General features: G+C 60.5%; 1 protein-coding gene across 2 annotated transcripts in view; it reads left to right on the top strand.

Moving 5' to 3' along the window:
* The first annotated feature begins 1,941 nt into the window (after positions 1-1,941).
* NDOR1 (NADPH dependent diflavin oxidoreductase 1) overlaps positions 1,942-11,009 on the top strand; it is a 32,401-nt gene continuing 23,333 nt past the window's right edge. For both annotated transcript variants that reach the window (XM_044992767.1, XM_044992766.1), the window contains exons 1-7: positions 1,942-2,076; positions 3,441-3,518; positions 4,154-4,251; positions 5,545-5,643; positions 6,908-7,009; positions 9,553-9,732; positions 10,630-10,751. In XM_044992767.1, coding sequence (XP_044848702.1) covers positions 1,942-2,076; positions 3,441-3,518; positions 4,154-4,251; positions 5,545-5,643; positions 6,908-7,009; positions 9,553-9,732; positions 10,630-10,751 — 814 coding nt within the window. The remainder of the gene's footprint in view (positions 2,077-3,440; positions 3,519-4,153; positions 4,252-5,544; positions 5,644-6,907; positions 7,010-9,552; positions 9,733-10,629; positions 10,752-11,009) is intronic.

Below are 11,009 nucleotides of genomic sequence, written 5' to 3'. Positions count from 1 at the left end.
CAGGGGGTCCAGGGATGAGGGGTTTGGGGTGCAGGCTACTCTGGGGCTAAGGGGGGGGGAGAGAGGACTCCCCCCAGCTCTCTCTCCCCGCAGCAGGGCTGGGGCTGGGGCCGTGGGATAGGTGCCTCTCCCCTGCCATCTCTCCCTCCTGCATGGCGCTTTATAGGCTGCCGTGCAGCTTAGAGGGACCTGAGCCCCACACAGCCTCCAGGAGAGGTGAGAGCATCCAGCAGTTCCAGTTCCCGATTCTCTGCCCCCGCCCCGGGCAGAGCAGCCTGGGGGTTACCCGAACCCCCACTAGCTGGCGTCAGTCCCCTGGGGACCCCACTGCTGCTGGGGATAGTTGAGCACAGCCTGCAACAGCCGCTGCCCCTTCCATGTCTGATGTGCCCCTCTGCACCCCAACATGCCACCTGCAGCCAGGGCGGTGGGAGCGGTGATGTGGGAACATACTGGCTCTGTGCCCACTGGAGACTCCCCTCCCTCAAAGCAGGGGAAATTCCAGCAGGTCTGGCAGGTAGTTCTGCTCCCAGTGCTGGCTGAGTGGTATGCATCAGCGCGTCTGCCCCAGAGTACCCACTGTGGCCCCCTGCCCCTCTTGGAATCGTGTGTCTGGCCCTGGGGCTATAGGGGGACGACTCTGCTGTTGGCCGATGACGGTGCACCCTGATACTGCAGCAATGGGCAGGTACCATAGACGTTTTTAAAACAAATGCCCGATACTGCCCCCGCTGGAGTTGGTGGGAGTTTCACTCTCTCCTTGGTTGGAAGTAAGATACACCCTGTAGTCCAGGGGTTCTCAAACTGGGGGTCGGGACCCCTCAGGGGGTCGCAAGGTTATTACATGGGGGTCACGAGCTGTCAGCCTCCACCCCAAACCCTGCTTTGCATCCAGCATTTATAATGGTGTTAAATATATAAAAAGTGTTTGTAATTTATAAGCAACATGCTTGCTATTTGAAAGGGGTCAGCAGCACAGAAGTTTGAGAACCACTGCCGTAGTCCTTCCGGGGACACCATCACCTTGAACCTCAGGCTTCAGTCTGACCTGGGACATGAGAGCCATGCACACAGGATCCCCGGCACCAAAAGAGATTAGGGAGGAAAAATCCCCATGTCAGATCTTTGTACAGTTGGTGGCACTTTGTGTCTAGCTAGTGTTGCTATTCCCGTTCTAGATAGTGAGTCACTTCTCCTGTGTGTGTGTGGGTCCTTCACACAGCAACGAGGGGTGCAGGGCCGGCTCTAGGGTTTTTGCCGCCCCAAGCAAAAAAAAAACCCCTCCGAGAACGCAACTGCTGAAGCGAAAAAAAAAAGGTGGCTGGAGTGCCGCCCCTGGAATTGTGCCGCCCCAAGAACGTGCTTGGTTTGCTGGTGCCTAGAGCCGGTCCTGCAGGGGTGGGAAACATTTGAAAGCTAGGGAAGTGGGATTGCAAATCAACAGCGGTTGGCAGGGGCCTGACGCTACTTTGAAATCATTGTCTGCAGTCGACTCGACTTTGAGCCAGCAGCGTCCCTGCTGTCAAGTCCCTTTACCCACGTGGTAATCATGCTACTTTGTCCCTCCTCTGGTGTTTCTCTTTGGAGACTCTCAAAGGTTAATTAAGTCTCAGCACCTCTCTTTCAGCCAGTCACTTAGGCACTACTGTCACATGGATTCTGCAGCTGGGCAGACTGCAGCCTGGCCCAAGGCTGCCCAGCAAGGCAGCAGCGGACGTGGGACTAGAGTCTCGAATCTCTGATTGCTGGTGCCTTGTTCTAACCCCTAGGCCCTGGTACGTGCTAGCTGCTGAAGCATCGCTCCCTGGACTCCACCCAAACAGGATCCTGCTGAAGCTCCCGGTGACTCCCCGGAGTGGCTCCCAGCACGACAGGGCCCCTGAACTGTGCGAGAGCGCTGCAGCTCCCCTGGGCTCTGCTGAGTAGTTTTGTCTCTTTCAGATGGCGGAACGGAAGCTCCTCGTTCTCTTTGGCAGCCAGACTGGGACGGCTCAAGATACAGCCGAGAGAATTGGCAGGGAAGCCAAGCGGCGCCGCTTTCACTGCAGGGTGGAGGCCCTGGACAGTTACCCTGTGGTGAGTGCGGGGGTAAAACGAGTGCTGAGGCTGAGAAGAGCCTTGTGCAGCTTCTATCTTCATCCCTTGCCTCTGAGTTCCTTTCAGGGGCGCTGGATAGCACCCCGGCTACACGTCAGCCGCTGCCCTCTGACAAGGCTTGGCTGGTGCGCCGGCCTCCGAGTCCCCTTGCAAGCGCACAAGCTCTGCGCTGCTGCAGAGACTGAGAACTGGGCCAGGAGTTAAACATGCCTTTAGCTGTGTTAGTGCAAACTGGTGCCACCCTGGGTTTACTTAGAGCCATTTTCTCCGAGACGAAGAGCATGAGCGTGTGCTGCAGAAACTGGGGGTGCCAGGGGCCAGAATGAGAGAAAACAAAGCCACTTGCGAAAACCACAAACGGGTCTTGTTAAAACCTGCTGTTCGTGCTGTGCTGGGTGGGCCGAGAGGCTGTGACAAAGTGCGCCAGGCCCTTCTGAGCACACGGCTGAACTGCGTAAACCTGGGCCTGGTTAAAGCTGCTGGATCAGATACTGCTGCCGGGAGGATCCATGCAGTGCTCACTTGGCTGCCTGTGCCCAGAATGCCCTCCCTGCTGGTGTCCTGTGGGGGGGCAGGGCAGAGTGTGGGGCTGGGGCTGTGCGGGGGGCAGTGTGTGGGGCTGGCCATGCGGTGGGGGGGGTCTGGCTGTGTGGGGGGTTGGAGCTGTGGGGGGGTGGTATGCAGGGCTGGGGGTGCAGGGTGTGGGTCGGGCGGTGCGCGGGACTGGGGCTGTGCAGGGGGTCTGGCTGTGCAGGGGGCGGTGTGCAGGACTGGGGCAGTGTGTGGGTCTGGCCATGCGGGGGGTGGTGTGGATCGGGCGGTATGTGGGTCGGGCCATGCGGGGGGTGGTGTGCGGGGCTGGGGCTGGGGCTGTGACAGCGGGTCTGCCTGTGCGGAGGGGCGGTGTGCAGGACTGGGGCAGTGTGTGGGTCTGGCCGTGCAGAGGGGGGTGCGCGAGACTGGGGCTGTGCGGGGGTCTGGCTGTGCGGGGGTTGGAGCTGTGTGTGGGGGGTATGCAGGGCAGGGGGGGCAGGGTGTGGGTCTGGCCGTGTGCAGGGCCCATGTGGAGGGCTGTAGCTGTGCAGGGGGGCAGTGTATCGGTCTGGCTGTGTGGGGGGGCAGTGTGCATGACAGTGTGTGTGGGGGGGTCTGACTATGTGAGAGGGGGTGCATTATGCAGGGCTGTGACTGCGGGTGTGGGGGGTCTGGCTGTGAGGGGGCAGGGTGGGGCGGGGGCTGGGCCAGGGGGGCAGTGTGCGCTGTGTGCTGTCTTGTGCAGGTTGCCAGTGGATGTTGAAGGTTGCTGGCCTAACCGCGTGTGTCCATGTTTGTTGTGCCCGCAGGCGCAGCTGATCCAGGAGCTGCTGGTGGTATTTGTGTGTGCAACCACGGGCCAGGGGGACCCGCCTGACAACATGAAGGTATTGTTCCTACCCCCAGTTTGACTCCTGTGACTGTGTTTCTGCGAGAACCGATTGTTTCCTAAACAGGCAGGCGGCAGCAGGTGGCGCCTGCTTGCAGCGATTTGTGGAGAGCGGGTGGGATGTGTAGGGAGTGGTGGAGGGTTATAGAGACGAGGAGGGGAGCCAGAGATGGGGATCATGGGGCTACATGGGACCCCATGCGACAATAGCCCCATCACAGCCTTTCTTTGGGGAGACTTCGGGGCTGAGAAGCACCTGCTACTTCTGCTAGGACATAAATGTGGAAGGTGATGCCATCTCAGCAGCTTGCTGGGTGATGATGGCCTCAGTTTGTCCTGCTGTCATGGCAAGGCAGGGCTTGCCTTGTGCGTGCCGAGTGCTCCCTGCTGACTGACACCATGGCAAGGCCGACTGTTGCTTGTTTCCTGGCTTCAGTTTGCCGGATAAAGCAGAGAACTCATTGTATTCTGCATCTCCAAGGACTCCGCTGAACCGATCACCCAACTGAGACAGACCCCAGTCGATCACGGCCCCGCCCCAGCAGGGTTGGGCCCGCGGGGCAGGAGGGCAGAGCAGCCTGTGGGATGGGGGCACGTTGGAGCCGTGCGATTCTTGACTGTGTTTGCTTGTAGAATTTCTGGAGGTTTATCTTCCGAAAGAACCTGTCCCCCGCCTCCCTTTGCCAGATGGACTATGCTGTGCTGGGCCTCGGAGACTCCTCCTATCCCAAGTGAGTGGCTTGTCCACGGCCCCTTTGCTGTATTACGCACTGAGTTCCCAGCCAGGCCTGCGGGTTGCTGAAAGCCGTTGATCGTTCCCCTCCCAGCACTGAGTGCGTTGGGGTGAGGAGAGCTGTTCTGAGACCCTCTGTGTAAATCAACCCGGGATATCGGAAAAGCTCAAAGTCACTAGAGGATCTGTTGGGTCTGTAGGCTGAGCAGGGCAGCCTGGTGCATGTGTCGCGCAAGTGATGTGCCCGGGGAGAGGGCAGCCTATGCTGCGGGGCGGGGGGCGAGTGGAACCCCCAGGGAGAGGGCAGCCCGGGCTGCGTGTGAGCCGCCCAGCCCCCCCGGGGAGAGGGCAGCCCGGGCTGCGTGTGAGCCGCCCAGCCCCCCCCCCCCCCCCGGGGAGAGGGCAGCCCGGGCTGCGTGTGAGCCGCCCAGCCCCCGCCCCCCCCCCCCCGGGGAGAGGGCAGCCCGGGCTGCCTGTGAGCCGCCCAGCCCCCCCCCCCCCCCCCCCCGGGGAGAGGGCAGCCCGGGCTGCGTGTCGGCCGCCCAGCCCCCCCCCCGGGGAGAGGGCCGCCCGGGCTGCGTGTCGGCCGCCCAGCCCCCCCCCCGGGGAGAGGGCGGCCCGGGCTGCGTGTCGGCCGCCCAGCCCCCCCCCCGGGGAGAGGGCGGCCCGGGCTGCGTGTCGGCCGCCCAGCCCCCCCCCCCGGGGAGAGGGCGGCCCGGGCTGCGTGTCGGCCGCCCAGCCCCCCCCCCGGGGAGAGGGCGGCCCGGGCTGCGTGTCGGCCGCCCAGCCCCCCCGGGGAGAGGGCGGCCCGGGCTGCGTGTCGGCCGCCCAGCCCCCCCCGGGGAGAGGGCGGCCCAGCAGCAGAGCGTGGCTGGAGCCCAGAGGCTCTCGCCTGCATGGCCTGTGTGCAGGCAGGATAGCTGTGGGGAAGAAGCTGTGCCTGGGAGCGAGAGCCTGTTTTCTGGGCATTCAAAGGCTGATGGGAGGGTGGGAGATTCTGTTCCTTGAAAGCCGGCCAGCCCCTCCCGGGGAGCAGGTAGGATCATGGGGACGTGCTGCACCCCGGTCCGTCCCCCTCAGCCCGGGGAGCCCAGTCCGTCCTATCGGCTCGGCAGCAGGACAGAAATGTGTACGTGGGGCCAAGCAAGCAGGACCACGGGCTGTCAGGTTTGTGGGGGGCTGGGGCAGGCACCAGCCCCCTGCTTGGCTCCCCAGCAGCAATGGGATTGCTTGCTCCCAAGGGGAAAGCCCCCCCCAACTGTGTCTGTGTCTCGGATTCTTCTTGGCCCAGGTTTAATTTTGTTGCGAAGAAACTGCACAAGCGGCTGCAGCAGCTCGGGGCCAGCCCCATCCTGCCAGTCGCCTTGGGAGACGACCAGCACGACTTGGGGTAAGTGCACTGCCTGGGGGAGGGGCTGCTGGCAGGATCCCCCCGTGGCTTCGGTCCCCCAGCTAGCGCAGGGCTGTGAGTGCTGCCCCCCAGCTCGGCCTGCGGGCTCTGATTTCCCGGGGCGGGCGCACACCCCTGCAGCAGCTCTGCTCCTGCCCCTGAAATCTCAGGAGCTGCCCTCCCCACAGCTCTGCTTATGGACCTGTATTCCCCTGCTGTGCATCCCCTCCCCCTCCCCCATGCACCTCAGTCCTTCCCTGCAGAACCCTGGATTCCAGGCCTGGCTGCCTGTTCCCCTCAGTCTCTGCTAATGCTCTGCACACCTGGCCTGCAGCCCACCCCCTTGGTTCTAATCCTGGGTCCCCCCCCCCCCCCCAAACCTCACACTGCTGATTTTCCCCATTCCTGACCTGCAGTCCTGATGAGACTGGCCCCTTATCCCACCAGTCGTGTGGTTTTGTCACACGTCCAGCACAGGCTGAAGCCTGCTGCACTGATTTTCACCCATGATTGAAGCCAGTTCATGTTGAAGTAAAATCTCCCCTCATGTTCTAATCTCCCTGTCCTGTCCGGAGCGCACTGATTACTCAGGTATGTCTGCAGAGCACGGGCAGCTACCAGGACCTGCTGCATAATGTGCACCTAACCCCCTGCACAGCTCTGGCCAGGTTACCAGAGCTCCTGGCCCACGGGCAAGCGCCCCCCCCGGCTCATTGCATGTGCACGTCTCATTGCTTCAGGGAGCTCAGGGGAGGCTGCTGCACTTGGGTCTGAAGAGCCTCCTCTCTGAACTCCGGGCCAGGTTGGAGAGTCCTCCCTAGAACGCTGTCCCTGTTCCAGTTTGCCCGTGTGACCCCTCCACAGGGACCAGCTGGGCAGCACCTACCTGTCAGGCATCTGTCTTGTCGCCTCTGCCTACTGCTGCTCCTCCAAGTGGGACTACACAGAGGGCCCAGCCTGGTGACCAGCCCTCCATGGTGGGAGAAGTGGAACCGATGCTCAGCACCGGCAGGGGCGTCCAGGTTACGTAGCTTCATTGCCACGTGCCGTGCCATGGGCAGTCCCCCTTCGGCTGGGCTGCGGGGGCTGGGAGCTGGCGGCTCGCATCTCTCTGGTGCCCCCTCTGGCTGACTGAAGGAACCACACTTGGCAGCGTTGCAGGAAGAAGGTTTCTGAAGTTTGGGGGTCACAGGGATGCAGGGTCCCAGCAGCCCCCCAGCCCAATGATACAAGCCCTACTGCAGTTTGTATTTTCCTCCTGCAGGCCGGATGCAGTGGTTGATCCCTGGCTACTGGACTTGTGGGGAAGGATCCTACCCTTGTACCCTCTGCCTCCTGGCCTTGGCATTATCGGCCCAGATGTCCTGTGAGTACCAAGGGTGGGCACAGACCACTGCTGGCTAGGAGGGAGCTGATTGGTTGCACATGCTGCCTTGAAATACTGCTTTCCCAGGCTGGTCCTTGTGGCCACACAACTCTGCCCTGTACGCTCGGTTGGAAGCTTCCTGCCCTGGTTGCCAGAGCCCCAGACACACCCTGGACGAAAGAGCCTTGCTTCAACCCATCCGGCACACAGTAGAAAAGGAAGGTGCCAGGCTGTCTGGAGTGGCTCAGGGACATGAGTACCAACCGCAGGGCAGACTGTCAAGGAGCAGGGCACACACCCCAAACTGGTTGTGAGTTCTGTACAGAGATTTCACCAACCAAATGTCAAGTGTGAACAGCAGCCTTAACACGGAGTCACAGACAGTCCCCTCGGGTACTCCAGTCTGTCTTGCCATCCACACAAACCTGCCTTTGTGATGGATGGGCCCTTACACCAAAAATCACAACAATATTCAGGTTATTCCCCGTCCCAAAGGACCAGTCACTTACCCCAGGTCAATTGCACCTTTAGATCCTGCACCAAAGACAACGTGTGTAGCCAGTCTTATAATAAATTACAGTGGAACCCCATTTATCCGATCTAATTGGGACCAGATGGATAATTAAAAATTCAGATAATCAGGAGAATGGACAGGACTCGGACTGTCAGCCTTGTCGCCTGGGGCTGACAGCCTAAGCCCCGCCGCCTAGTTCGGTTAATATGGAGAGCTGGATAACGGAGGCTCACATGAGCGGGGTTCCACTCTAACTAAAGGCTTATTAATTAAGAAAAAGAAATGGGAGAGTTATTTACAAAGTTAAAGCAGGTAAACGTACACACACAAATGAGTTACAGTCTAAGGTTCCAACAGGTAATAAAAGCTGCTGTAATACCCAAATGCTGTATGTCCTCTAGGGTTAACCCACGCCAAGCACTGGGGATCCCTCGCTTATGCTTAGAAATCTTGCCCTCTCCAAGTCCAGTATCATAGTGATCCAGTTTCTTCTTGTGAGGGATTTTTATTCCCTTGCCCCAGAGTTCAGGCTGATGGGATGGGTCCGTGTGCGTGTCTCCTCTTCATGGGTGTGGGGGGAGCAGTCTCCAAAGTCTTTGTCCTCTGATGTTTCACGATGGCTCATGTGGGCCGTTTTGTGGGCAGGACCTAACACCTTCCGTAGGAAGCCGCCTTTACATTAACTAACGCCTCTTTCCTGTTTGGTGAGCTACACAGTCACACAGGTTTCCACTGCGAACGCTTAATATAACCTTATTCAGTGGGGTACAGGTGTTACGTGAGCTCAGTACATGCAGCATGATACAAGCATTTCACAAAGTCTAAACAGAAAACCCCTGGTTATCGATCTAATACGTGTTTTAACAATACTGTACTAACACACGGGTGAGTCAGACGGGTTTCCAGCCATGCACTCGTCAGTGTTCAGTTGGGGTCTGGGGGCCTTGGCATGAGCTGGCACCTGCTCTGCCAGTGTCACAGAAAGTCTTTCATGGCGAACCATGTAAAGGGACACAGTCCAGGCTGCGACAGCCCTAAATATGGCATTTGCCTTGCCCCCAAGCATCAGGCTTATCGTAGCAGAGCTCCCCTATGAGCACTTGCAGGTTCTGTGGGCCCCATTCCTGCCCTGGGGACCCTCCCACAGGGAAATGGGGCTCAGCTTGGTAGTCTCCCCTCCCTCGGTACTGCACAGAGCCTGGCTGGGGATGTGTGCGGGGGAAGGGGGCTCAGGCAGCCGGGGGCTGTTACTGTTCCGTGGGACCCTGACCTCTGCCCCAGAAGAGGGGCTCTGGGATACTGTGCACTGACCCGCCTGCTAGGCTGCATTTCTATCATGGGTCGTGTTCCCAGCCCAGGAGTCCTGCTGTCTGGTGTGGGGACAGTGGGGCACCAGCAGGGGAGTCCCGCTACCTCCATGGGGTGGGGAGACTCCTCTGGGGCATTCTCCTTTAGCTCGGGAAGGGAGAGCTCCCTCTGCTGTCCCATGTGGGATTCTGCACCGCTCTCTGTGTCCCTGGGGTGGGCTCTTGCTACAGGCATTTCCCTGCTGCCTGGTCCCTGTGTCAGCGGCCTGGGGGTTGCTCTCCGGCAGCACCGCTCGGCGGGGGTTCTGTGCACCTCATCTGCACACCTCACTTCCGTGGCGTGCTTGGAAGCCTTGCAGATTTACTGTGTCCTCTCTGGGACCATCTGTTGCTGGAGCCTGGCTCTGGCTGCCCCAGAATGCATTTGGCCTTGGTTTCTCCCTGTGGAGGATCTGGCTGCGGGGGTTCTGCGTGGCAGACTGGCTGGGTTGTGCTCTCTATCTGCATGATAACTTCTAGGGTCCCATGTGCCCTCAGTCTGTGCTCATACTGCAGAGCTGGCCTGGCTCCTGGCAGCGGTTTGGGGCACACTGGGATCCCTCTGAGTTTGGGAGTAGCCTGCAGATGGTGCCCAGGCAATGCTCCGGGCTTCGGGGGTGACTGGCGCTAACCAGAGAGGCCATGCAATGGAACCGACTGTGCCACATTGTTCTTCCCTGCAGTTTACCCTCCAAGTTCACGCTGCATTTTCTGGATGAGCGCTCCAGTGGCTGCGACGGGGAGGCCCCCTCAGAGCTGCACCCCTTTGCTGCCCGGGTGGTGTCCAACCTCAGAGTCACGGCGGAATCACACTTTCAGGACGTCCGGCTCATTGAGTTTGATGTCACAGGCTCTGGGATTGAGTGAGTCACCCCTAGACGCACTGGGTTTCTAGCGTCCGCGTGGAACGGGAGCTGCCCTGCCCCTCCTTGTGCTCACAGCGCTGCTAGATGGAGCAGCAGCTGCTGCTCTTTGGAACGTGTTTTTCTGTGGCAGTGACCCCGTGAGCTCATCCACTTTCTGTCCCTGCTGGATCGCAGCCCTGAAGAAGGGGCTTTTCTTTCTCCAGGGGTCTCTTCCTGGCCAGAGCAGAGACTCGTTCAGTGGGTTTATCAATCTGTGCAGGGCCATCAGCGTTTGGCTTTCTGCACCTCTCCTCGTTGTCCTGTTGTCAGCCTCTCCACCTGCGCAATGTGGGCCCAACCGCTCTGGTTCGCTGCCACTGGGCAGCCCTTTGAGCGATGCCCCAGGCAGGTGCTGCTCGGGAGGGGAGCTGACCTGATCCCACAGGAAGGGATGAACGTGGTCCCCAGGCTGCACAGACTCCATTTCCCCCTCCCGGACACTCCTCTCCAGGTTTCTGCAAGGATGCTGGGCCCCGTGGTTTAATGGGCCCCAGTGGCGCCTAGTCTCCAGCCGTTTAGCCCCTGGTGGGCTGGCTCCCTACTCAGCAGAGCTGGTGGAAAGCTGGGCTGTATTTTGGCCCTAGCTAGGGATTGGGACAGCACTGATTGGGATTAGCTTGTTGCTTGTTGCTGTTGGAAACCGAGGCGGCAGGGAGCTGGGCAGAGTGATTCCACGCATGGGAGGGTCCTGCCGTGAGGAACAGGCTTCCACCTTCCTCCCACTGCTTGGCCATCCCCCTTTCGAACCCCACCCTCTGCGGGGGCCTGTGAGCTCCCCTCCTGCGGTTGGCTGTGCGGGAGGAGCTCGCCGCAGGGATGCCCAGGGGCCATGCTCAGCTGGGACGTGCCCTGCAGGTACAGTGCGGGAGACGTGGTGATGATCCAGCCCCGGAATGCCCCTGAGGACGTGCAGCAGTTCTGCCAGCTCCTGCGCCTGGATCCAGACAGATGCTTCGTGCTGAAGCCCTCTGAGCCCGGTAAGCTCCCCCGCTCCTTCCTCTCCCTGCCATTCTGCGGCTCTGTTCCAGCTCCGGTCTCTGCTTTCTTGGGCTGGGAGATTGCAGGAGAGCTAGTCAGCCACTGATGGATTGGCTGTCCTTCTCTGGCTCGTGACAGCGGGAAGGGGCTCCCTCCCTCGTCTGGGCTTCCAGGCGCTGGCCGTGTGGTCCCACTCCAGCTGTGTGAGATCGGGATTTGACCAGCAGTGTCTAGCCTGCGTCCTCGCCCTCCCCCTC

This window comes from Mauremys mutica, chromosome 18 (assembly GCF_020497125.1).
Source record: "Mauremys mutica isolate MM-2020 ecotype Southern chromosome 18, ASM2049712v1, whole genome shotgun sequence".
In the NCBI taxonomy this organism is placed as follows: Eukaryota; Metazoa; Chordata; order Testudines; family Geoemydidae; genus Mauremys; species Mauremys mutica.
The sequence above is the reverse complement of the archived record's forward strand: the minus strand, read 5'-3'. Positions and strand labels throughout refer to the sequence as shown.